A 27,134-nucleotide genomic window follows, 5' to 3' on the forward strand; every position below is an offset into this window, starting at 1 on the left:
AGATATAAAAGAAGCGTGGGATAGTAACCAAAAATGAAATGATATATTGCTCATATTTAATTTTTAAACACTAGAAAGTAAGATTGAATAATTTTGAAAAAAAATTAGATAAACTCATAAATTAATACATTAAATATTATGCATTATATCAGAACAAACTAAATACAATTGTTCGTCAAAACTTACTCAACATCATAAACAAATTGCAGTGTATAAGTTTTTTAGGTTTTTGTTGGCCCACTTATTAGAGTGGTCCAATTTTAAAATTTTAATTAGTGGTCAATAATTGTACGGATTTTACTGATAAAATAAAGATTATGGAAATTTAAATAGTGGATCATATTAAAACATTGTATACTATATTGTGACATATGATTGTAAAACATAGGTTTTTAGATATCTAGCACACTACAATATAGAAAAAGTGGTCTTAAAAGTAAAACAAATAATATACATATTCTATTTTTCTTCATATTTAGATATTTTGAAAGAATATATTCCCTAATGAAGTACATATTAGTCGATAAATTAGCGTGTGAATATAGAACAAAAATATGTTTTGAATTATTGCAAATAGTAATAACAGTAATAAACAGATAATACTTGTATAATCTTTTTTTCAGAAAGAAACATATTTATAGCATGTCATTAGCTCATTCTAACATTTCAAATTAATAATATTCCATTTCTTAATTTTTCTTTGATACTTGGTTAACTTTATAGTATTCAAAATTGGGTAGTCTATTACCAAGAATATTGGTAAATAGAGGGAATATTAATTTATAGAAGTCGTCGATTAATACGTGTGTGGGGACTTGAATTATAAAAGAGGACTTTGTAGTTTAGAAATGCCCCATCATTGAATGGCATAAGATACTATGGTCTAAGGACTAAGAGTATTCTAGTGTGGAATAAAATTGAAAAAGAATATAATACCAAAGCATCAATCAAAAAGTTTAAAACAGGTGCACAACTCCCTATGGTCTAAGTTCTAATCACAACATGGCAAGTTTCTCTCTAGATCCTAATTAACAACTTATATAAAACGTGTGCAAATTTGGGGGTATCATAAAATGATTAGTATTAGAAGAAAGATACTTCTTCCTTCACAATTTACTTACAAGGAGTAATTTGTATTAATTTTGTGTTGTCCCAACTCCAAAGTCACTTGAGTATCTCTATTTTATGATTAAAAAAAAACAAAATACTCTTATTATACTTCTTTTATACTCCCTCTCCGTGTAAATAAGAATATGATTTTTTCATTTTAGTTCGTCCATTAATAGAAGTTCCAATTTACTTTTACCATAAATAGTAGTAATGTAACAAATGCACTAACTCATTTCATTCACATTTCATTAAGAACTTATATATACAAGTGAGGACTTATATTCCATTACCGTTTATCATCCACTTTTTTTAACATTTTTTAAAATCTGTGCCGCTAAAAAATGGACCACCTAATGGCAGATAAAGAGAGGTATTTTTTATGTGATAAAAAATAAAATATTTAATTTCTTCGTCTACACGACTGATTCTCTTTGCTAAATTTAAAAAATATAATTATCTATGTATAATTCATTTACGTCTATCATTAAGCCTCGTGACATTGAAAATATTTTAATTAGATAAATTGTCAAAAAATTTATAAAATTTAATAATTTTAATTTGTCTCATGTCATAACTTTAAAAATTAGTTATAAGTCCATAATATTTAAATTTATTCTAAATTATTTTATATTAAAATGTTTTTATTGGAGTTGCATATGATACAATAATAAAAAAATTATTCGGAATATATAAATATCACTGTTGATGAAATAAACAATATTTTTTGGTTAAAAATGTAATATTATACACATGCTCTTATATTATGTGATATTTTTGTCTTACTATATACCATGCGAAATCTTAAACTATGGAGGAAGTAATTTGATCTCCATAAATATACAAAAGCAAAACATAAACACACAGCATATATATACATAGCATATAAATACATCACTCAAATCATTATTATTATTATCCAATAAAACTAAGGTTTAATGGGTTTTCAATAGTAACAGCACAATTATTGACCAAAATCACAAAGTTTGCGTAACTTTGGGGACACCTTTCCCACCTACATCCGGATTATACCCTCCAGCTGTCCTCATCTCTCCGCCGCTCACCACGCCTTGATACTGCGACGGCGCCGCCCCCATCACCCCCCCCTGCGTCGTGGTATACAACACCTGCCTCCCCGCCCCCACATCATACGCCACCTGCGCGTACCCTGCCTCCGCCACCCCTCTCACCATCCCGAAACCCTCGGAATATCCCGCCGCCTTCTGCTGCTGCTGCGGAATCACATTGTACATCTGCTGCTGCTGCTCCGGCGGCATGCGCTGAACGGCGTAGTAGCCCTGCGGCGGAGCTCCGGCCATCGGCCTCATCATCGGCGCGTGGTACGCACCCGCCGGCGTCTGGATCATGTAAACCGGCTGCTCGGTGCTCGCCGGGAACATTCCACCGGGGATCTGCCTGTTGTCAGGCCAGTGAGGAACCGGCGGAGGAGTTTTCTCCGGCAATTTGTAGTACTCGGCGGCTGGATAGCCGCCGGAGAGATTATCGTCGCTTTTTCTTCGGTAGACTCCTTGCTGCTGCTCCTCCAGCCTCAGCCGCTGCAGATCCTGAATATGCTTCTGGATCGGATCCATCGCAATCGACCGCTCATCCTGTGCTTGAAGGAACACCGGATCCTCCATCTCCGGAGCTCTCCCCATCATCTGTTGCTGAATCGGCGGCTGCGGCGCCATTGCATTCGCTTTCTCAAATCCAAACAGGAAATCGGCGTTACCAGGCGGCGGCTGCTGCGGCAGCGGAGCCGCTGCCGCCACCGTATGCGGCTGCGCAGTGACGATCGGCGCAGAATTCAACGCCTCCACGAACCTCTCCTTCTCCGATTTAACATCATCGGAGCCAAAACTCCTAGTCGACGAGCTCAAGCTCTGATTCAGCGTCGGGAAAATGAAAATCCTCAACCGCGTCGGCTTCGGCGAAATCCGGTACAGCCGCTCGTACTCGTGCATCATGTGCTCCAGATCGTCGTCGTTCGTGACGGAAATCAAGGCGTCGAGATCTTCGCCGGGGAGCTGGTACTTGAAGGAGATGCTGTCGCAATCGCAGAGCGCGGTGAGCTTGGGGAGCAGAGAGGCGAATTTGATGCTGCGATCGACGGAGAGGATCTTCGTCTCGCCTCCGATGTACGATAGCTGGTTGTCGTGAGGGCGCGGGTGGATCTTCCCGCCGTAGCTGCACATGAACTTGACCTTGTAATTCGGCAGCGGCTGGTTCCCCTGCGAATCCTCCCACGGCGGCGGATTCTCGAAGTCGATCTCGCGAGAGCGGGGGGAGGAGTCGCCGGACTCCGGGTAGGAGGAGTTGTACGGGTAGTTCTCCATAGGCGCACGTTAGCGTTTGTTAGGAGAGAGGAAGCAAAAATTTAGAGAGAGAGAGAGGGGGATTTGTGTTTTCGTTAAGAGGCCATTTTGCGTGAGAGAAAATAGTGTAGAGGGATTTTGTTTAGCTGGGTGAGGGGGTTTCTCTTTTGATAAAGGGGGGAGTAGTTGCACCATATGTTTCTGTGCAACCTTGGTTTCGTGCTGACGTGGCAGGACAGGTGGTGAGGGTGAGGTGATGGGGAGTGGGGAAATGGAGAAATTGGGGCGAAAGAATGGTGACATGGGTCCCACTTTAGGGGATTGATAAGAGTAATTCATTAGGAAAAGGATAAGAGAGAGGAGGTCAAGGCTATTCTCATATTTTATCTCTCTCACACCTCAATTCTTGAAAATTTGTATAGTATATTTTTTTTATTTTCGTTCGGCCCATAAAATTTGTCTTATTTAACTTTTTATTATTATTTTTGGCAGCGATTTTCATATTCCACTAACTCATTTTTACTCATATTTTATTATAAAATTAATTTATAAAAATAGAACTCACATTTTTTACTAATTTTTCAATTTACTTTTCATTATATTTTTTAAAACTCATATCGAATTAAAATGAGATAACATCTATGAGACTGAGAAAGTACTAAAATAAATTTTACTACTGTTACTCTTCTCTTGAAAATAGAAACTTAATTTTGAAATGATGTGTACAAGTTTTAATTCTCTCTAACCCACCAAATATGATCAATTTTTCTTTTTATTTATCCCAATTAAGATAATTTATTTTCATCTCTCTTATCTTATTATCTTTACTTAACACAAAATAAAATTACATAAAATCTCGAGTTATTATAAATAAATAAAGATAATAAAGATATTATGTATTAATAAAGAATGAATTCCATTTTATTAGAGAAAAAATTATTAAAATTAAATTTTTTTACGATTAGGTGCAAACCGAAAAGATAAAAGTTTCTATTTTTAAATGGAGTACTACTATAATTTTACAAAGTAGTATTCCCTCCGTTCCATAAAAGATGTCATACTTTCCTTTTTAGTTTGTCCCACAAAAGATATCACATTTCCATTTTTTGAAAATATTATCTCTCACATTAATATAAAAATTATATTTTATTTCTCTATCTAACACACAAAATAAAACCTCCTAAAATTTCGTGTCATCCCACAAGTGTGACATCTTTTGTGGAATAGAGGGAGTAGTACTAATAAAAGTTCTAGAAGAATTGCGTTTAAGTGTTCGTCATAATTTTGTTATTATTTTAATATATTATTAATAAAATTGTTTACCAATTTCTTTAGTATCAAATTGAAATCTTTCTACGAATATTATACTAGTAATATTTAAAAATTAATCAATTGATTCCATTCTACTAATAAAATCAAAATACGTAGTAGTAGGACTTAATGGTATTATAAAATAATATTCTCTTCGTTCTAATGATGTTATATTTGGGTGATGACACAAGATTTTAGGAGATGACATTTTGTGTGCTAACTATTGTGAGAAAAAATATTTTTGTGATGTGAGAGAATTTTTCCAAAAAGTTAAATGTGACATATTTTGTGTAACAAAGTAAAAAAAAAAGTGTAACATTTATTATTAGGGACAAAGAGTAATTGATAGTTAATACTCCATCCGTTTGTGAATAACAGTTCCACTTTTTTCATTATAATCTGTCTGCTAATAAGAATCCTCATTCATAATTATTATACTATAAATGGCTTCACATTCCACTAACTAATTATACTCATATATAATTTAAATGAGCAAGTCGGGACTCACTGCCATTTATAATAATTATGAGCAAGTGCAACTCATATTTCACTAACTTTCTTCCAATCACTTTTCTTAACATTTCTTAAAATTTATGTCGAAAAGAAATAAGACTCTTATTCATATATGGAGGGGTATTAAACATTTATTTCATTCATATTTTTTTCTTAGTTAGGTCTAACTACAATTTAGTTTTACAATTAATCACATAACTTAAAACTAAACAAATTTACTCCAAAAAGTATATAGTAATTAAATGAAAATAGATAATTTAAAATCCGAAACTAAAAAAATATGTAATTAACAAGCAAATACTACATAGATAAAATTTTAAAACTGTAAAATATATAATCCACAAGATTTTGTATTTTTAATTAAATAATAGCCTCTCGCATATATAGCGTCATAATAACCAAGCATTAATATTTTCTTAGAATGACACAATTCGCAAATTAATTTAAATATTTGAATACTACTCCATTACCAATATTCTGTGGAGTGGTATAATTAAGTAAGACTAAGTAACGATTTTGTGATAAACACATACTTCAAATAAAACCAAATTTATATCATAGTTAATGTAATGTAGAAATTGTTAGAAAGAACAAAAATGCAACACATATAAAACCTTATTAACGTCCTGTCATTTTAAGAAAATCAAGTAGTTAAGATCTAGTTTCTGTTTTTGTTTGTTATTCACTTGATATAAAATCTTTTTTTATTGTCTCAAAAAATCAATACATAAATAAAATAATTGTGGTTGTTGCACTTGTCAATTAAATGTCTATGCATTTATTTGCCGCTACTTTATAACTACCTCATTCTTTATGATTCCTCTCCAATCAAACAATATGTAGGAGTATATAGTAAGTACTAAACAGAAGCCACATTTTGTCAAAAACCACATTTCTAATATGTTACTATTTCTAAACTTGATAGAATCTAATAAATAAACCAATAATAGTAGCAAATTAACTGCATATGTTTGTTGAAGTAAGACTTACTAGAATTGCTTTATTATCTACACTACTAAGTTACTACTCATAGGTCTGTTGAAGTAAGACTTACTAGAATTGCTTAATTATCTACACTATTACTAAGTTACTACTCCATCCATCTATAGTATAGAAGAGACATTTATTTTGATATAAAAAATTTAAGAAAATTGTATTAAATGAGTTAAATGGAATAGAGATCAAAGATGAACAGTGTGGCATTTCAACTTAGACACTCGAGCTAGATCTCATCAACGACGTACTAATATATACAACTCGCACCTTCTTAATATATGCATACACACACACACAATTTAAGTATGCATCTCTTGGCGCAATACTTTGAGTTTTGATATGGATACGTGCATCTTCACGTATTTTAAAAAGTGAGGTAGTATTTGCATGTCAATGGTAAAATCTTAAAAATTATGGAATCCTTTCTTATATTTTTGAGTAGTCATAATTGTTGTTCTCAGAATTATTGTTCTTTTGATGTTAACGGTGTTTATCTCATATCAATGCAACCTTAGCATATAATTATACATATATTACTCCATGAAAGATGACTATTAGGCTAGTATAATCACAGGATATAATGCGATTTTCTAGTAATATTTCTCATTAAAAATAATTTATATGGAGTAGTACATTTTTTATTTACCATGGCCACTTGCATTGTCCATTAAATTGTTTGTTGTTGCCTATTCAAACTGGCTATAATAGGTTAGGTTGTGTGCTGTTGTCCTACTTTAAAATGAGTCAACTTTACGTGTGTTTTCCCACATGCCACGTAGGATTATAATTGTCAAAATTGTAGTTGAGTGCCTTAATTATTGGGGTACAAAGTGCAATTTTTTGTTAGGACGAACTTGTAACAGAGTCTCATATGGTTCGATTGGTGTGACAATCAAAGTAAAGTAGTATTGTCTTGTTATAGATATTGTGTGAGGCATGGGCTCATTTCATATGGTCTTACATATTCTTGTCAAATTTATGTTCAGAGGTAAGTCGGTACATTGTGATATTTACATACTGAACATCTTACTGAAAATGACATATGAGTTATGGTGTGAGTCATAGACTCATTTGATATGATTGGAGAGTATTGTTGTTAGGTTTATGTTAAGACAATTAAATTTACATTATTAATAAAATTTAATCATAATGTCGTTACTATAATACTTATACTTATTCCTAGAATCACCACAGATTCTCGTGTGAACGTATCTTCACTTTAGTGTTGATTCACATATTATCACATAATTAATCGTATCAACATACTCTTACCAATAGTCAAATCTTCATCTACAACATCAAATTTTCAAACTATGACAACATAAGTGGTTAGTAATATGAACTTCACATGCGCTATAAACAATGTTAGCAAGCCTCGGATTTTCAATATTTATAATATAACTCAACAGAACCATATAAAAGAATCTATTTTCATGTATAATATATTAACCTATTAAATTATACTAGATATTTCACATAAACTCATATATTATTAAACAGGTATTGTCACATATATCATCACGTATATTTTGATCACCACCATTACAAAATAAAAATTTCGTCCTCGAAATTTTGACTAACTCAATGCGCGGCAACCATATTTCTTTTCAAATCTCATATTTAACATCACATTCAATAACATATAATGTCACGTAAGTTCATATTTTACCCTACTCTAACATATTAAGTTTATTAGTTCCACAATGTCACAGGTTCAATAATACACATAAGCATACTTCTTTACATTTTATCATTTGACAGACTTCGATAATCTATACAGAATTTATACTTTCATTACAACACATAGCTCAACTTCGATAGCACATATAACCCATTTAAGGGACACATATTCATATGTATCAAGTATCAACCAATTCACATATTCACCTTCTTATCACAAACAATATCATATCTTCTTGACCAATTCTAATCTCATCATTCTTAAAGTTTTTTTTTTTTAATCTTTCACCCAGAATGACGCTATCGAGATTCGAGCTATATGGGGTGGCCAGTCCCATATAACTAATTTCTCGGTCACACGGAAATTCCTGTCCCGTACTTTGGAAACCTTTAATCTAACATAATATGTCAAATCCTCGTTAGACAAACTTCTTTACCAATACACAGTATCAGCTGCATCGGGTCACTGATATAAAAAAAACTCAACATCCTATGTGGCATGTGTCTAAACCAACTTTAACCCAACCAGAAGCCTAGGAACGCCTAAACCTAGGCTCTGATACCAAACTTGTAACAACCCCTACCCGGCGTCTGCAGGCCAAATAGGTAATGTCACCAGTCAGGTATGACAATTTAAAATTTTCAACTTTTTTTTTCCAGAACCATGTCTTTAAATCAATAATTATTTTTATAATTATTGCGGAAGTAACTTAGAATAATATTTAGTGCCCACATGCCACAACTAACAATTCAAAATATCCATTACTAACCGAGCTCAGTGACCCGCCAAGGATGCAGCGCTAAGACAGACATGAAGAAACATCGACCGCTGTTCTCCAATGCCGACTAACTCGATTTATTAGATTTTATGCGATTGGAACGACGTTTCAACGGACAATTAAAGATATTGCTCACAATGAAACCTCACGGTTTCTCTCTCCATGGAAGGGCCGAGCTCTCCTTCCATCCTCCTCAAGAGTTGATATTATTTTTTGTATTAAATTATTCGCTTAAAGCTCTAATTGACCGATTTTCCCATTTAAATAGCAAATTCCCAACTAGGGTCATTTTTGGGATGTTACATACTTTGTCCATAAATAAATATAGATTCAACACATATTTTAAGAAATATAAGAAAAATAATATATGATTAAAAAAATTGGTGTAATATTAATCTTACTTTTATATATTAGTTACATCCCTACCTATATACTTACAATAGAATATGAATGGAATTAGTTACTAATTGATGATTTTATTTATTAAAAATAGTATAACTGAAATAAAATACTTAATGATATGTATATTAGGAAATGGTAATATTAATGACAGATGTGACTTGTGAGTATCTATTATTTCACACCTCATAAAAAAATAATAGTAATTAATAAATTGCACTAACTTGTAAGTTATTACTACAACAATAAGATAGGGTAAACAACTAACCACTATTTTTGGCTTAATTATTTCTACTTCACTTTCTATCGTAAGAGTGCTCAAAACTCAATTGCCAATTTGTCATTAAATATACTCCATTAAATCTAATAGCGAGAAATGCATGTTATTGCATTTGGTGGAAGAAAATTGCACAAATTGGTTGATAGAGTCATTTGGTAGACTTAAAAATGAGTAATTGTCAAAACATAGTATTTCAAATTTCGACAGCCAATTTTTTCCATGCAACTTGGCAGAAAACAACCATATATGTCTCCTCAAGAAATTAGAGAGAATGTTACACAAATCTTTATTTATTAATTTATTTGTTGTTAATTTAAAAACTTAATTTATTTCTATTTATTGCTTTAATGTACACGGAGTTAGATATTGATGAAAATAAAATATTGGGATTTTTCTTTTTTTTTCATGTGTTCTATGGGAATTTATTATAGAACCAGCAAAATTTTAATCTTATTTGAATTCTTTTCCAAATATTTTATAAATTTTAATTAGTGATGATATTACGAATCTATCATACATGTCACTATAATTGTATTGATTTGGTGAAACACGAGTTTTGATAAATTTTTGGAAGATAATGTTTAGAGTTAAGAAATAGACCCACCATTTGAGTAGAAGTATATAAAAAAAAATTGACTTCATAGAAACCATTTTTGTCTTCATTGGAACCCACAAATATAATTTTCGATGAACAATAATGCAATACACTACATATTTTTGCATTTCTGTGTAAATAGCTAGGTTGCAAATTAGCATATAAAGTAAATAAATTATATTTGGAAGATTAGATGTGACGAGCTCAAAATTATGTTTTTCACTCAAGTGAGACATAAAGATAAAGAATTAATTATGATATCCAAGCACGAGTGAAGTGCATAAATCTAGCAAGATTGGTTGGCATAATTGTATCCAAAACGGTGGGCGCTCATATTAATTACTAATTAAGTAGGAGTAATTAATTAATTAATTAATATTAGTTGCAGATTATGGGAAACTGTAAGGAATCTTCGTTAATACGAAGGAAAAGGTTTAGTATCAAAAGTGTTAATTAACTGTAATTATCATAAGACAGCCGGATTCCTTGCTTTGAAATATTACCAACTCTAAAATAATTATTTCTAATGTCATGAATGTCGAGACTCAATTAATTAACAAACGTTTAATTTGACTGCTTTCATCAAGGCATGCAAAACGGTGTGATTTGTATGTTAGTGCTGAGATTCGTTTGGTGTTCTAAATAATTAAAGAATAAAAGTGCTTGTGCACATTTTATGTTCAAAATTTGAGTTTCATTTATGATACATGAAATCAAGTTCTGTGACATAATAGAACAATTGTGTAATAGAAACAAATAGAAATATAAAAAGACATAAAACTTACGTGGTTCACTAACATTGTGTTGGCTACGTCCACAAGCAGGAAACGAAGAACATATTGTATTCAGATTGTTTTCAGATTATAGAATTATGTGCCCTACTTTTATATAAATAAACACATAGATAACGGCAAACTATACAGATTTAAAGGCATACTAACATCAAGTCATCAAATATAAGAATTGGGATGGATAGGTGATATATCAATAATATTTGTCATTTTTTGTATTTCAAGTTATGGTATTCTTTTCGATATTATTTTATAGGTTTTCAAAATATACTTGTAAGAAAACCATGTGCGATTCAACCCGTGTGTGTGTTGGCATAATTAACAACAACCCACTAATTAAATAAAAGTATGAAAATACACATTTGCAGCAATCAAAGTATGTAGCATCGTTTTTATCTAATAATTTATCTTGTTATTATAAAGTTGAACTGAGGTTAAATACTTAAATAAACAAACTGTCATTCAATATTAGTTTTGTACACAAATTAAAAAATACACGATTAGAGAAGTGTTTCAATATAATTACAGTTAATTACCAGTTTAAGATTCATGCGATTTTGTAGTGAGACAACAACGTATTTATGTCATTATGTGAGAACTACGAGTACAATTATACCTTCAAATTTTTTCTGTTAATATATACAATTACGAATTATTTAGTTTATACTATCAAAATTTTCTCATCTGAATTTTTTTCATTGATGCGTTGACTTGGCTTCTCTATAGCCCGAGTGGTCCAAAGTGGAATGAAGAATCAAAATGTACTTGAAAGAAATATCTCATCTAAAGACTAAATTCGCCAAAATGAAATGAGTAAAGATTTTTTAGAGATTAAACAAATAAATAGGAATGTTCATTCTGTAGTATTTGAAACTGAAGACTATTTATTTAACATCGAGTGGAGATCCTATTGTTAAATAGAGTAAAAAAAGTTGAAGATGCCTTGAGACCTAATCCATGTTACAATAATTAATACTTTAAATTTTCATGAAATAATTATTGTAATTTATAACTAATTTGAAGTTGATTTCTTGAAAAGACATAAAATACTAGTAGTTCATTTGCAGAGATCTTTTCACATAATGTCGTATCTCTCTCAACCCAGTTTTTGGTATAATATGTTGTTTGCTTTTTGTATGTGAATGAATAGCCATTAGCCGCAAAGATGCTACTATTATTATAATGATCAATTATCAATTTATCATCATTATACTTTGTCTTTCTCTACAAGATCATGACTAGCCGCAACTCAAATTTGTTACAAAGCAAAAGATTAATTATGCTTCTATTCTTTGTTTCTATGGTTAAGGAAGTAAGCATAGGGGCTTGATCTATACAAAATTCACTCTTAATAAAAAAAAACGGAATCAAGTATACATAGGTAATTTTTAGGTCATTGTCAATATACTTTTAGATCATTATAGTAAGACTGACCTAAAATTATCTTCACATGACCTCAAATCCGAATTTTAAAATATGACCTACAACTACTTAATAATAACCCTCTGTGTTTTTGGTGCATTATTAACCATTAGATTGACAAATTTAATAGTCTGAATTTTGTATTGAGATGCATTTTTGTATTGATAATTTTTCAGTTAAGCATAAATCTAAAACACAATGCTTATAATGAAACATTGATTCAACCACAAATTCACCACACATGGTGGGAAATACTAATAGATAGGATGATGAAGAAACCCAGTCATGTCTGCACAAAGAAGATAATTAGGAAGAGAGGCACATATTTCCGAAGAGATGTGTCGATTCTCGGGATCGCCACTTACTGGAAGCAACACATGCTTAAATTGCTCTCGCCTCATCCCATCGCTCAAACGTTCTTTATTGATGCAACGAGTTTAATTTGGTCACTCTTTCCCTTCCTTCTTCACATCAGCAGCAGCATCACTCGGAGAATCCAGCCCCGAGGGGATCTTTCCGGGATAGTTAGTTGATGAACAATCTGACCCAACCATGCTACCAATGTACCAACTATTTCAGTTATTCGAACGAATGCGGATAACACTTATAACAAAGCCATGCGTTGAGTTACGGGACTTTACCCTCTGTCAAGGATGACCATGGAACGAAGCTCGCAGTTGGCAAAACTACATATGATAGGGACATTTAGAGATTCAGTATAAATTCGATTACATACTATTAAGTTTATACTACTTGGAAGGCATTCGATGCATTGCAAAATACGTAGATGAAGTCGAGTCAATTTCAATAGAGATTCGAAAGATGCAGATTTCACTTACTGACTAGAAATTTCATTCTTTACAAGAGGGTGACAGTCATTGCCAAAGGCAGCTAGTGTGTGGAACAAGAACCCGCTGTGTGTAACTATTGCTATCTCTTTCTCTTTCCGTGTGAACAACCTGCGTATATAAATATATGCAAGAAGAATACGATAAACAAAGACAGAGTTGAGAAGTAATCCCCACCACGTAAAACTTCGACAGACAACTCAAGTGGGGGAAACCAAGTGAAACACGACATATTTGGAGAGTGAAGATTAGAAAGCAAAGAATAAAGGCACCAGATACATTGCCAATAATCGAGGATCAAGTCATGTTTAACGATGCAAAAAAGATAATGATCTTTTACTTGTAAGAGTAAATGTGTCATGGTGATTCGATTAAATGAAACGAAAAGACTGAAACTTGATAACGCCATGGGATATCATTTACCCTTGATAAAGGTTCGATTATATGATTTTAATGTAGAAATCGTTACCAGTTCATGAAGTTCATTCCCCTAGCTGCAACCTCATCCTTGGTTTCTCTAACATCAGCCTTCCATAATACATCATCATCACTCTCGATCTGAATGAAAATTGTGATATTTATTAGGATGTTTTCGCAAGCCTAAATCATTTGAATTAAGGGTATCCACCTCAGGTATGTTCTTGTGCACCAAAAGAGTATATCTTTTTAGCTAAACTACTTACCAGTGAAAAATCAACCGCTGGGAAAAGGCATCGATATTCGCTAATGCTTCTCCTCCTATCACAAGGATGAACTCCCTGCAACCAAAATTGTGTGAGGAGGTTGATGTGACTTAAATCATGTGCACTTTTCTTATAATCATTTGAAATTACGATAGTTGAGCATTACAGCAATTTCATTGTTATTCTCAAGGTCCCTTGGCAAGATCATCATATATAGAACCAGCTTGAAGCAAATAAGTTGTATTAGTGAACGTACCAGATGTTCTCGACAGAGTTCAACTGCAACAATCGGTGGGCAATCAAGACTCGAAATTGCAGGATGGTCACTATTTCCAGCATTTTCCACCATTAGTGGTACAATATCCATCTTGTCAGAATAGGCCTCGCCACCAAATACCCCGACAGCAGTTTGCATGGTCCTATAATCGAATCATTATGTAAGGTCAAATCTATTAAAGAGATGTAAATACAAAGGATTATTGATTCCATATTGTTCAAATGTGGATATAGTAGTAGTATAAAGCTTGGGGTTGAAAAGAAGATAAGGTTTTTTCCGAGTTCAATTGCTCCATTGTCCAAAGTTTACATCATGTTAGCATCGCGATGCTTGAGGCCAGGCAGTGTTGAAAAAAAGTCCATTTTTCAAGGCAAGTTAACAAGATACAGCCTAAAGAAAATCTAGATGCAAGAAGGAATTCTCGATAATGATACACATATCGTGTATAGACTGACAACGGAGGACATGGTGTTTGTTACTCTTCTCCAGGAAATACATTCAGCATCACATGACACAATGTTTGATGACTCATACCGAAGTATCTATTGTACAATTATGTAGATAATCATTTAAGATGCTTGGGTATTGTTTGCACCTTAAATACTACCTTAGCAATGGAGACGTAATGACCAAATCAATGCTCTTTATGAGGCCACTTGAATGCACATGTTTACGCAGGTTGTCAACCTGATAGCAGAGGTCGAGGTCAGCCACTACACCTTCACGAGTTTTAGAAGCAAAGACTAGGAAAAATGTAAGTGATTAAGCCGATGGCGGCATTCCTACCTGCTGCCAGCCCAATTGAGTTAGGTGCGCATCAAAATATTCCGGAGACATGAAAGCTTTGTAGTTCTTATCTCCATCTACATTGTGGATTCCCTGAGCATGCCTCACCTAAACATATGGTTTAATGAGACCACAAAGCCTTCGAAAATTTGCCAAAATCTAAGATAGAAGACAACCTTGAAGTATCAAATAGAGATACCAACCAGGTGGATGGTTTTGCTGCGGTGCAGTGGGAACAAACTCGGGCAAACACCATTATCCATATCTGAAAAGAACAAACAAGGACACAACTTACTAATACTACTATACAAGCAGAAATCCATGTAAAGAGCACACGGAGACGCATTAAGGAGTACATTATTTCAGATGCTGTCCACAGAATATGCTCCGGGAATTCGAATATAACACAAAGGCAACACACATTTCTCCAAAGGCCTACATTCGATAACACTGATACAGCAAGAATGATACCTATATACTACCATATTTATCAGTTGATTTATCAGGAAACACTCCCTATTTGATCATCATATTCGAGTCTAATAATTTGACAATATACGGTTGAAAATGGACAGAAATCAAGCAATCTAAAACTATTCGGATATACCAAACACTACAATCAGGTTTATACTATCCAATATGTGAAAAACAATCTACTGAAAATGCTTTAAAATCCACACACGAATCAAGCAAGAACAATCAAGATTATATTTTGACAACGAAGCACAACAGAATGAAGAAAGGAAAAAGTCAAAAAGCAGCTAATATTTGACTGAAATCGAAAACCCCACGAGAGTAAACAGCCAGTTACACAAAGATACTTCAACAAGACTCAAACTTTCACTTGATTTTGGCGTCCCATTATAGAAATTGTTAATTAAGAGTTGGTAAACTCACTGAGTAGTGAAGAGGAGCAGCGCAAGTGTTGTAAAGCTCCTCCTCCTTGGATTGGTGAAGACGGAGAAAATTGGAATCTTGAAATGAGAGAAGAAGTAAGAGATGTGGGATTTAAAGTAGTGGTGGCGAACATGTGATCGAGGCAAGATTAATGAACGATGGAAATGGGATTAGACATTTTTTTTTTGTCTTGATTCTTCAAGCAAGAAATTATTAATTAATTGAGGAATAATAGAGAGCACAGCTCCACTCCACAATCAACATATCTCTTTCCAATATACTAATCCCAGATTACTGTTTTTGAATAAAGGAATTGAAAATTGATGTTAAATTAGTAGTAGTAACAGATTTTCAACTTAATTTAATTTTTTTAATGGTTTGCTGACAATGGTTTTTGTATATCTTACTCATTTTTATTCTCTAGAATTTTATTTCTACCTGTATATTTGTATTCCAATTTCTTTCTTTCCCAAATTCTATTTTCAATAAATAAAAACAGCCATAATATTTGAAAAATCTATAAGATGTAAGAGTGCAACCATTTTCACTTTCTACTTCTCTAATTTAATTAACTGAATTTTGAAACTTTTAAAGTAATATCAAAAATATTATGCACTGTAAAACAAAATTAATGATAACTACTCAGCAAATTATCTTCTTCACAGTAATCTCAAATTCTGACTCAATTTCAAGAAGTCGTCTTTGAATGGAATGAGAGAAGCCCACAAAAGCCAATGGCATCGAAACTCTCCCCCAAACTTATCATCTGCTTAATCCTCCCTTCCTGCTTCCTCATCCTCTTCCACTCCTTCTTCCCCCTCTTACTCCCCCAATCCAAAACCCCCTTCTCCCCCCTCACATCATGCAATCTCTCCGACGGCCGCTGGATTCTCGACCCCACCCGCAAGCCCACCTACGATTCAGCCTGCCCTTTCCACCGAAACGCGTGGAATTGCCTCAAAAACCAGCGCGCCAACATGGCGCGGATCAATTCATGGAAATGGTCGCCTCACGCCTGCGATCTGGACCGGGTCGACCCGGTTAGGTTCCTCAATTTGATGAGGGACAGGAGTATTGGGCTTATTGGGGACTCTTTGAATGAGAACTTTTTGGTGGCGTTTCTGTGTGTGTTGAGATTGGGGGATGCTGGTGCGAGGAAGTGGAAGAGGAGAGGGGCGTGGAGAGGGGCTTATTTCCCCAAATTCAATGTGACTGTGGCGTATCATCGTGCTGTTTTGCTGGCTAGATATGAGTATGCATTCTTCCTTTGAGGTGTTTGAATGTGTTTTTATGCTTAATTGGTGTAGTGATTTTGTGTTTTTATTTGTGTGATTAGGGTTTGGGATTTGGGGATTGTGATGTTATGCATTGTTGGATTTGGTAATGATAGATTTCAGTGCATAATTGAGGTAGCTGGGATATGGAAACTGAGTTTATGTTTGATGGTTATTCGTTTGGAGCTCGATGCAGCTGATCGGCTCGCTTACTGTTTTTCATGAGATTTATGTTCACAGCTTAGAAGAGTTGTTAATAAGTTTTATATGTGCAAGTAGAGAAATGAAAGGTTGTATCTCATCTAAAGCAAATCAGTAAAATCTTCACTTGGAACATGATGATTTAGAGAGTAGGAAGTCCTGATAACAGATGGCGTATATGATATCTCTCTTTAGTGTTTCACTTGGCTATTTAGTGCATAAAATGCAGATCATTATATTAAGAGGATTTTAGTATAAAGTGCATTGCTACAAAATTTTGTATTTCTAAGGTGTTAGTGTTCATTGTTGTATTGGAGCTATGATTGGTGCATAAATAAAAAACCTTTGCAAGTTTTGAGAAGCTATCTTGGAGCTCCCGACACACGCAAACACTAGACTGTACAAAACTTAGAGAGGAAGAAACTGAGTGAGAGTAGCTACTGTTTTCCTTCAACGGATTGATTTTCACATCAATATACTTTTAATATGAATATCTTTGGGAGGCATTTCTAGTACCATATCCTTTCTTTCCTTAGATATCTCCACCAACCCCAGACAAATTTTATGAAGAGCCGCAACTTTAGGGCATTTCTAATTGATGGGGTATTATTATAGGCACTGTGTGTGGCCTGTGCCCTCTTACATTTTTTACTTTGAATGCTCGATTTATGTAGCATGTGTACCTTTTATTGGATAACTTGGATTTGCTTCCTCACTAGCTAATTACTGATTAAACAAGGTGGCAGACTAAACAGCCTGGATTTTCTGGTCAAGATGGAGTCAAAGGAATATATCGAGCAGATGTTGATATTCCAGCTGATGATTGGGCTAACGTTTCTGATTTCTACGATGTTCTGGTTTTCAACACCGGTCACTGGTGATTCTCTAATCTTTTGTTTTTTCTCAATTTTCATTATCAATTAACAATATACACACATATGCCATTGGTATGGATGATTCTGGCACACGAAACTTGAATTTTGCATGCTATCAACAGACTTTCGTACCCGTTGTAAGAATGTCATTGATGTCCTACTTTTTTAATCTCTAACCTGAATTCTCAATAGATAATTATTGGTTCAAATCCAAGTGTTTTCTTTCTTGTCAATTAATCCCAGATTGGCAAATTCTTCAGAATATAATGATGTTTTCCAATACGATGCTTTCAGGAAAAAAAAAAAAAAACTAGTGCTAATGGCTAATGTTAAGGTTTTAATTTCGGTGTTGTATGTGGTTGCAATTTGTTGTTCCGTTTAGTGTGTTGATGCAATAAAGTGTCGTCTTGTGCTTAGGTGGGGCCCTGATAAATTCCCAGAAGAAACTCCTCTCGTATTCTTCAAAGACGGTCAGCCAATACATCCTCCTCTGGACTTAATGGATGGGCTGAAAGTTGTTGTCAAGAACATGGTATCTCATATCGAGAAAGCTTTCCCCAAGAAGACGCTCAAGTTCTGGCGGCTGCAGTCACCGCGGCATTTTCACGGGGGCGACTGGAATCAGAACGGGAGCTGCTTGTTCGACAACCCTCTTGAAGAATCCGAGATAGATTTATGGTTTGATCCAGCCAACAACGGAACCAACAAAGAAGGTAGAATAGTGAATGAAGTGATCGGGGAGGCGTTGAAAGGGACGAGCATCATACCGCTGGACTTGAGCCGTTTGAGCGAGTGGAGAGCCGACGCTCACCCGGCGGTGTGGCTGGGGAAGAAGGACGCAGTGGCTGTGTGGGGACAGGACTGCATGCATTGGTGCTTGCCTGGTGTTCCTGATACTTGGGTTGATATATTAGCACAACTCATCACATACAACTTCACTCCACTTTGATTTCATGATTTTGGTCTTTTTTCACCTATTAAATTCATTATTGTAAAACCTTTTTATTGTTGAGCTTTTAACAGGGTGTGATCAATTTCGACACAACTCATAAGCCGTTCTGATGCATTGGATTTTTGTGTAAAAGATCAATTTTGACACAGCTCTATCTTTTATCGGGCTGTTTTTTGTTGTTTTTGGACAAAACCGTCAAAAGTTAATGGTCGAAGATAAAACGATCAATTTACTTAAAATACGTTGAGCACGAAAAAAGCAGACAGCGTCAACAGAAAAATAGAGACATTATCCGACTCGATGTTCGAGCTAGCAGCCTCAATAATAGATCACAACCCTTTGAACGAACAAAATCATCCAGTTGTTATCGTTCAACCAAATTGATACCGATGGCAGAGCAACTAAATGTAAAGATCTTTGATGTTGTAACAAGTAAAACAGATTAGAAACACAGAAGATTACATGGTTAGGCAAGATGCTTACAAGCTGATTGAAGTCACACAAAATTAATGAGATTACAAGGTGATGATCTATATACAATATTAACACAAAAATAAACCACCTCAAAAAATCAAATGTCCTTATAATTTAACTATACAGATACGAGAATGAGTCACAACTCATAGGATAGTGCACATGCCGGAGAGGCTGGCAACGGTAAGGGCCACGTCCACTATTTGAAACGTGGTAATCGCCGCTTTCTGAAAGAATAAAAAGGCAATTAAGCATGCGTAGTAAAGACATTTCAACCACTTTTTCTCTCTCTTTCTCATTTTTACTAATTTTTTTCTAAAACTCGTGCAGTCTTGTTTCCGTCCACAACCAATAAATTTATTAAAAATACTCTAATGATCACATTTTTTCTCTATTATCTTTCTTACTTTAATAATTTTGCAAACTAAAACTATTGACAGTGGACGGAGAGAGTATATGATACACAAAACCAACAGAAACGTAACTCTAAACAGTGGAGCTGTTCCATTTGAAGAAGTCTGCGGGTTTGGACAATAACTCGAAAAATGATTCGGATAATATGTCTCGGGATGTGAAGATGAAGATGAAGACGAAGCATGACGATGATGAGTCACATTCGTATATGCAGTTACTGTTGATGGGGGATCATTAGGTTGTCTAAATTTCATTGCCAGCTGCCATAATATTAGAACAGGTAAGTTCCAAAACTATATTATTCCAAATACCAAATTGTTAAAGAAATTAGTTTGTATTACCACATTCTTCATGTAATTAGTTGCATGGTCAGAATCTGGTGTGGGAGTGAGGAATGCCTCTTGCTGTGGGGTGAGAGTGAGTGAGAACTTTTCAATATCGAGGGTATTATTACAAGGGGTAACTGCTTTTAAAATCATGAACTTTACACGAATTCCGGTTTTTCCCACGAACTTTAAAAAGTTCATATAATACCACGAACTTTGTCGGGCGTTGCGATTTTCCCATTCGACCCGACCCGGGGTTTTTCCGGCAGAAATAGTGCTGACGGGGCATGCCGGAAATCTTATGTGGCAAACCGTCTAAAATATGTACAATTTCAAAGATTTCAACCTCTAAAACGACGTCGTTTCAGAGTTTCAACATTTCAAATTTCATAAATTTTATAATTAAGAGATTTCAACCTAATTCTTCGGAATCAATCGCGATATTCAATCGCGATATTCAGAATCTGTATTCAATCCCGCTTTCACTTCAGAGATTTCAGAATCGCCCAAACAACGTTCCGATTTGTAGTTTAAATCCGTCATCCCTTGGCTTGTTCAACAACCTAGGGTTTGCGAATTCAGTAGCAGCGACGGGTTTGCGAATTCAGCAGCAGCGACGGGTTTGCGATTTCGAATGTGTATATCTGTCGATTTCAACAAGTTGCATTAGTATATGGCTTCAATTTAGGATTTTGAATTTGTTCAATTTGTGTATATCCGATTTTGAATTTGTTGAATTTGTGTATATCTGATTTTGAATCGTGTATAGCTGTCGATTTCATTCGTCTATGGAATCAATTTCATTCGACGAATGGCATTCAACTGCGATTTGTGATGTATATCTATTGAATTTGTTGAATATGCGAATTTGTGATGCAGTTTTGTTGAACTTGTTGAATATGCTATTAGTTGAATTTGAATCTACCATTAGTTGTATGCAACTTGTTGAATCTGCCATTAGTTGAATATTTCATTAGTTAAATCTGCCATCATTTGAATGAAACATGTGATTTTTGAATCTGCCATTAGTTAATGCAAATTGTTGAATCTACTACTAGTTCAATTTTTGTACTTTGGACATTTGCTGAATCTGCACTACCATTTACCTAAGCTTATATAGCTTATCTTAGAATGTTTGGATGATAAATGAATGGTTAAATTGGGCTTGTATTTGGTTTAGGATGTCTACATCGTCGCGTTCGAGCTGGACTTGGCCAAGGCCTGAAGTTGTGGTTTGTAACCATGGTTTGGAAGCAGAAATTGTGACATCTAAGACGGAGGCGAATCCTGGACGACGCTTTTATCGCTGCCAAGTATGGAAGCATGACGATTGCAAATACTTTCGTTGGCTTGATATGCCGAATCAAGAGTACTATTTTCAGAAATTGAAGATGGAGAAGGAAGGTATTGAAGAGGCATTAAAGAAGAGTGTTGCTCTGCAGGATGAACTTCAGGACAAAATACGCTCAAAAACTGAAGAGCTCGAAGCACTCCAGCAAGTTGTTGGCAATATGAGCCGCACAAACCGCTACTTGAAAGTTACTATTGGCTGATATTAATGTGCACTGGAGTATTGACTTTGCATTTAACAAGACTAATAAATTGATATTAGTGTTGGATTGTGTGACGTGTGGTGTTGCCTATTTAATTTCATTTGATAATATTTGTGAGTTTAAGATCCTTTCTTTGTGTAAGGTATCAGATAATAGGGGAGACCTTTTCACAGTTCACCTAATGAAGAAAAAAAAGCAACGAAGCCATTGTTATTGCAAGAAATGAGCCTCTATGATTTGTTAGCCATCAAAACTATCGGTGGGGGTTCCACCAGAAATAGACTAATTTGTCATATCATTCTAAAGCAACTTTCATCAAGGCATTGCTTTCTTGAAAAGGAAGTATATAATCTTTCCATTTCTAACTAGGCATATCTTTTGATCCTATTCAATATGGCCATTTCTAAGAGGTTAGGAATGCTACCTAAAATTCAACAATTTTGAGATGCTGTTTATGCAAAATGCAAGAAGGTTGTAGGTATATGTAAATTTAATGAAGGCATTGATGTGATCTAAAGATAAATTTAGTTGAACATCACTTAAAAGAAAAAGCAGAATATAAAGTCAATCCATGATCTGCAAACATCAAAAATAGGCAGAGAACATAAACACAAAGCCATTATTTTTTAGTATATTTTAGGAATCTAAAAATGGGCAGAGAACATAAAAAAGATTACAAGCACATAGCTAAAATACAACCCCAGCCACAACTCAAACCACTCAAATCCATGTCTGCAAACATCAAAACACCAAACACAAACCCTCATAAATCAGAATGCAAAAGAAAAAAAAAACACCAATTTTTCCAAACCTTAAAGGAGCCAAGAAACAAGGAAGAAGCACAGCTAGTAACAGCAATACAACACTAACAGCAATAGTAAACATAGTGTAGATAAAGGGTGTTGAGAAGGTGAATTAGCTGAACATGATTATAACATCCAAAAGCATATCATTTACTACTGAGCTGCAGATAAGAGTACAGATTGTCTTCTCTAATACATATACTCCAAAAGTAGTGTTGTTATAACATCCAAATACATATCATTCACTACTAAACTGCATCACCAAGTCAAAAGTGAGACTACTCATTTCTTCAGGTGTTTGTGTTACTTTCTTGCGTAGGAATAGATCCACCGCGACCTCCACCACGACCTCCACCACCACGACCTCCACCACGACCTCCACCACCACGACCTCCACCACGACCTCTCCCTGGAATCGCAGTTGTTGCAGGTGTAGTTGATTGCAGCGGCGCTTTGCGAGGCCTCCCCTTTTTTCCCTGAAATTAGAGTACTTATCAACTAATATCAAACCAAAACAAATCACCTAACTGATTCAAACTTGCTGATATTTCAAAAATTAGTGACTATTTTGTTTTTTTTCAAAGTCAGATTGATCATTTTTTTGCTCATACTAATATACAACTAACTCATCATTTTTCAAATTAAAATAGCATTTACAACTAATAAGTGTGAGTATATAAATCAGTTACCTTTGGTTTAGGTGGCAAATGAACAGTATCATTTTTGCAAGTCCTACTGTTGTGGCCTTCTTGGAAACAATTCTGACAAGTCATTTGGCATGTTTTCCTAAGCTTGTTTGGTCTTTCTGGTTCTTTCTCGTATGGATCCCTTCTCCTAACCTTCTTAGGCCTACCCGGCATCTTCCTAATAGGTGGTGGGATAACAGGCAATCCTTCTGCAGCCGGCCACAATTTCTCCCCATTTAAAGCTGGGAGCCCATACCCATATGCCAACTTATACTTACCCACTGAAAACCATTCATTGACGTAGTCATCCATATTTTGCTTAAGGAAATTAATCACAGCACATCCATGCACGCAGGGAATGCCAGTCAATTCCCATTTCCTACAACCACACTTCCTCAATGTTGGAATAACTACAAATCTGTCCTGAAAGTGTTTAACCTCGAATTTTCCCCCTATTGCAGGAATAGTTGTGCAGTTTCTACTCTCATAAACCATAGCTTCAATTTTTTTCCTTATTTTTGGACATATGCTTGAACTCCTCTCAGCACTCTTAATTTCAACATTCTTTCTATACAACCTCTCCATCAATGCAATTCTAATTTCCTCAAGCATATCTATTATATGTTTATTCCTTGCCTCAAGGATATAAGAGTTGAAACATTCACAGACGTTGTTTAGAATTGCATCAGAACATTGGACCGGAGTTAGAAAGGCCTTACAGAATTTGCTAGGATTCTTATCCATCAAATCAGCATAAGCCTGCCCATCTTCCTTCTCTAACTCGTGGCATGCACCATCATACTCCTCCATATATGTGCTTCTAACTATCTTCCAGAAATGTTGCTTTAGTGCTGGCCCTTTGTGAGTTTTCTTCCAATTTGCATAGATATGCCGTGCACAATTCCTATGCTCAGCCATTGGAAGAAGATCCTTCACTGCATTCTCAAGTCCCTATCATCAAAAATTGAGGTTGTTAAAGTATAAGTAGTAGTAAACACATCTCTGGTTACTGATGTAATGACTTTCACCATACCTTTTGTTGATCACTTAAGATTGTAATTCCCTCTCCATCTCCTAAGTTCAAATCCTGAGTTAGAATGTTAACAAACCAACTCCAGCACACCTCATTCTCGACTTCAACCACTGCCCATGCTATAGGATACATCTGACTGTTACCATCCGTGCCAACTGCTGACAACAAGATCCCTCCTAGGTACGTCTTCAGAAAAGCACCATCTAGCCCAATTACCCTCCTACATCCCTCCTTGAAACCCTTTCTTAACCCACTGAATCCAATATACATAGCCTTAAATACAGCCCCCACATTCACATGAAGTTCGAACCTGCCCTCAACGTCAGATTTTCCCAACTCCAATGTATAGCTCCTCAACTTCGCGTAATGATCCTCAACAGTTCCCACCAACATATCAATGGCCTTCCTTTTGGCATGATACAACCGCCACTTTGTTGCATCGAATGCAAACCTCTCCATTAGGTCTCTTCCCAAATCTTTGCAAGTAAGTGCTGGATTTAGCCTAAAGACATGTAAATATTTCCTAGCAATCCAAGTAGAGGTCACAATCTTATTCCTCATAGCTCTTGGACAAGTGTGATCATTCTCTAGTCTTTTAATTATCACTGCCTGATGCTTCGTAGACAAACTTCCAGAACAAAACCAAAGGCAAGGCTCTTGACAAGCAGCTTCAAATTGTGTCTTATTTGCCCTTTTGAAATGAATTTGCCATCCATTTTCCACTGCATTATCTGTCAACGCATCTCTGGCTTGAAAACCATCCACAAACCCCATTCCCACAGTGAATTTCAGTGTCTTGTGATCACACCTTGGATCATACATCACCTTAGCATGTCTGTCCCTCTTTCGTCTACCTTCATCTTCAGAATCTGTTGAGTCGGAGTATAATATATTATCTTCTTCAGAATTCTCGTACTCAGATATATAGTCACTCTTCAAACCTCCATCGGCTATCCCAAAGAACATATCATCAGTTATAACAAAGATCTTCTTTTCTTTTACTTTCATCCTGCCTTGTGTGTATTCTTCATCTTCAGATACTAACTCCTCAGCATCCATGTCATCGTCAGTTTCATCCTCTCCACACGATGGTATATAATTCCCATCATCCTCATCACTGTCATGAAATAGTCCCATATCTGTCTGCATTACTCCCTCACCCATTCCCGCATCTACATCTCCTACTCCCTCTCCCATGGCCGCATCAGCTCCATCTCCCACGTCCCCACCAGCTCCATCTCTCATGCCCTCACCTACCCCTTCACCCACAGATTCAATAACACTTTGCTTCATGCCTTCACTACCCATACTGTCCAGCACACTACTTCTCCCACCAATAGAATTATCACTCACTAGCTGCTCCTCACACTTCCTCTCATCCACAATATAAACATTACACATTCGTGCTCTCACTTGGCTTAGAAGTGATATCATTTGCATAACCTCAGCATCACCTTTTATATGAACTTGGTATACTGACCATGGCTTCTCAAAGGAAAGCCTACTCCATCTCTCAAACCCTAACTTCTTCAGTTCATCCATCAAATCAAAGTAGCCAAACCTATCTGGATCAAACCCATGTGCTACTGACCTTTCACCACCTATATATTTCTCAAACTTTCCATCTGGAATAAAATTTCCTCCATGATGAAAAACAATGCCAAATGGCTTCCTGGCAAGGTTAAAAAAGCAAAATTAGAATTAAAATAAACAAAAAAACAACAGGGCAGTAGCAATTTGTATGGGGCAGTAGCCAAAATATACTAGAATCCAACAAATATCGAGAAAAACAATGCCAGTGGGGCCAAATATATGGGGACAGTAGCAAAAATTCAGATTCCCATAAAAATGTCATCTTTAATTTATGTAAATGGGGACCATATCATATACAAATTCAGTTTTCAATACTGTGGGGACCAACAATACAATAATGTAAACATAAACACTAAAATTCCCTCAATTGATGCCCCCTAGGGCAGAATCAGAAACGCAATAAACAAATATATATGCAAAATTGCATTTACCAAAGTTGAAGCAATAGTAAAAGACCAACTAATCTCACTCCATACCACACGAATTTGTATACACAAACAATAGGAGGACAGAAAATCGCTCCTGCTGCTGTCTAATTTCAGTGAATGGGGGTGGGAGAGACTTACGGGTTTGGCACCATGGAAATCGCTACTGCAGTTGTCTCCTGTGCTGCTGCTGCTCGTGCGACTCGACGGCGGCGAAGAGTCGTCGTTAGGCGGCAGTGTGAAGTTAGGCGTCTCTCTTTCTCTCACAATTAGGCGGCGGCGTGAAATTGGGGACTGAAGAGGTAAAATTGGGTAAAACTATAATTTAGGTTAAGTTAAATTAGTCTGTAAAAAAAATAAAAATTTAACATGTCATTGCCACATGTTATTGCCACGTAGAAAAATAATCCACGTGGCGACCTACTCTGCCGGAAAACCCGATATGGGAAATCGGCAACCAACTACAAAGTTCGTGGTATTATATGAACTTTTTAAAGTTCGTGGGAAAAACCGGAATTCGTGTAAAGTTCATGATTTTAAAAGCAGTTACCCCTAAAAAATAAATATATAACTCAATTATAGTGGGGTGAACAATAAAATGAATACAACTCGCCTATAGTGGGAAGGAGAAAATAGTACTCGGTAGACTAATTTTGACGAACGGACCAAAATGAGGAGTAACTATTTTTCGAAGATGGAGGAAGAATTATCTTGGGATTATAGTAATTTAAATTATGAAATTTGGACAATTTCTGATAAAAAAGTACCATGAGGTTCAAAAACATAAGGTTGAATCATGAAGTTTCAATATTTTCTCAATTGTCTCATCCATACAGAAAACGACAT

General features: G+C 35.2%; 4 protein-coding genes and 1 long non-coding RNA gene across 5 annotated transcripts; 2 read left to right on the forward strand and 3 right to left on the reverse strand.

The window, feature by feature from the left end:
* Window positions 1–1,993: 1,993 nt before the first annotated feature.
* On the reverse strand, window positions 1,994–3,583 carry LOC125223390 (uncharacterized). Its single transcript, XM_048126520.2, has one exon. It carries the CDS (start codon window positions 3,441–3,443, stop codon window positions 2,085–2,087), a length of 1,359 nt encoding a protein of 452 aa, XP_047982477.1. The 5' UTR covers window positions 3,444–3,583; the 3' UTR covers window positions 1,994–2,084.
* An 8,824-nt stretch (window positions 3,584–12,407) lies between these two features.
* On the reverse strand, window positions 12,408–15,910 carry LOC125221927 (phosphoglycerate mutase-like protein 1). The gene is made up of 10 exons (XM_048124267.2): window positions 15,680–15,910; window positions 14,986–15,047; window positions 14,783–14,890; window positions 14,604–14,683; window positions 13,976–14,138; window positions 13,720–13,794; window positions 13,506–13,594; window positions 13,028–13,147; window positions 12,830–12,874; window positions 12,408–12,743 (listed from the first exon to the last, which is right to left on the reverse strand). The coding sequence occupies exons 1-10, from the start codon at window positions 15,810–15,812 to the stop codon at window positions 12,635–12,637; spliced, it is 984 nt and encodes a 327-aa protein (XP_047980224.1). The 5' UTR covers window positions 15,813–15,910; the 3' UTR covers window positions 12,408–12,634.
* A 485-nt stretch (window positions 15,911–16,395) lies between these two features.
* LOC125221926 (protein trichome birefringence-like 12) lies at window positions 16,396–19,074 on the forward strand. Its single transcript, XM_048124266.2, has 3 exons — window positions 16,396–16,931; window positions 17,894–18,031; window positions 18,447–19,074. The coding sequence occupies exons 1-3, from the start codon at window positions 16,414–16,416 to the stop codon at window positions 18,976–18,978; spliced, it is 1,188 nt and encodes a 395-aa protein (XP_047980223.1). The 5' UTR covers window positions 16,396–16,413; the 3' UTR covers window positions 18,979–19,074.
* Window positions 19,075–20,463: 1,389 nt separating this feature from the next.
* On the forward strand, window positions 20,464–21,877 carry LOC148933866 (uncharacterized). The gene is made up of 2 exons (XR_016134699.1): window positions 20,464–20,831; window positions 21,376–21,877. It is a non-coding gene; the product is annotated as an uncharacterized LOC148933866 (long non-coding RNA).
* Window positions 21,878–22,659: 782 nt separating this feature from the next.
* On the reverse strand, window positions 22,660–25,959 carry LOC125224347 (uncharacterized). The gene is made up of 3 exons (XM_048127730.2): window positions 24,271–25,959; window positions 23,241–24,188; window positions 22,660–23,027 (listed from the first exon to the last, which is right to left on the reverse strand). Exons 1-3 carry the CDS (start codon window positions 25,810–25,812, stop codon window positions 22,842–22,844), a joined length of 2,676 nt encoding a protein of 891 aa, XP_047983687.2. The 5' UTR covers window positions 25,813–25,959; the 3' UTR covers window positions 22,660–22,841.
* Between the last annotated feature and the right edge of the window lie 1,175 nt (window positions 25,960–27,134).

The sequence above is a fragment of the Salvia hispanica genome, chromosome 1 (genome assembly GCF_029641045.1).
Source record: "Salvia hispanica isolate PSC_SH4W2 chromosome 1, Shi_PSC_v1, whole genome shotgun sequence".
In the NCBI taxonomy this organism is placed as follows: domain Eukaryota; kingdom Viridiplantae; phylum Streptophyta; class Magnoliopsida; order Lamiales; family Lamiaceae; genus Salvia; species Salvia hispanica.

Coding starts and splice junctions, on each gene's coding strand:
- LOC125221927 (XM_048124267.2), bottom strand. CDS start 15,812: ATGTTCGCCACCACTACTTTAAATCCCACATCTCTTACTTCTTCTCTC. Junction 13,795..13,975: donor AACTCTGTCGAGAACATCTG/GTACGTTCACTA, acceptor TTTTGGTTGCAG/GGAGTTCATCCTTGTGATAG. Junction 13,595..13,719: donor CAGCGGTTGATTTTTCACTG/GTAAGTAGTTTA, acceptor ATTTTCATTCAG/ATCGAGAGTGATGATGATGT.
- LOC125224347 (XM_048127730.2), bottom strand. CDS start 25,812: ATGGATGAACTGAAGAAGTTAGGGTTTGAGAGATGGAGTAGGCTTTCC. Junction 24,189..24,270: donor TCTTAAGTGATCAACAAAAG/GTATGGTGAAAG, acceptor TTTTGATGATAG/GGACTTGAGAATGCAGTGAA. Junction 23,028..23,240: donor ATTTGCCACCTAAACCAAAG/GTAACTGATTTA, acceptor CTCTAATTTCAG/GGAAAAAAGGGGAGGCCTCG.
- LOC125223390 (XM_048126520.2), bottom strand. CDS start 3,443: ATGGAGAACTACCCGTACAACTCCTCCTACCCGGAGTCCGGCGACTCC.
- LOC125221926 (XM_048124266.2), top strand. CDS start 16,414: ATGGCATCGAAACTCTCCCCCAAACTTATCATCTGCTTAATCCTCCCT. Junction 16,932..17,893: donor GTTTTGCTGGCTAGATATGA/GTATGCATTCTT, acceptor TGATTAAACAAG/GTGGCAGACTAAACAGCCTG. Junction 18,032..18,446: donor GTTTTCAACACCGGTCACTG/GTGATTCTCTAA, acceptor TCTTGTGCTTAG/GTGGGGCCCTGATAAATTCC.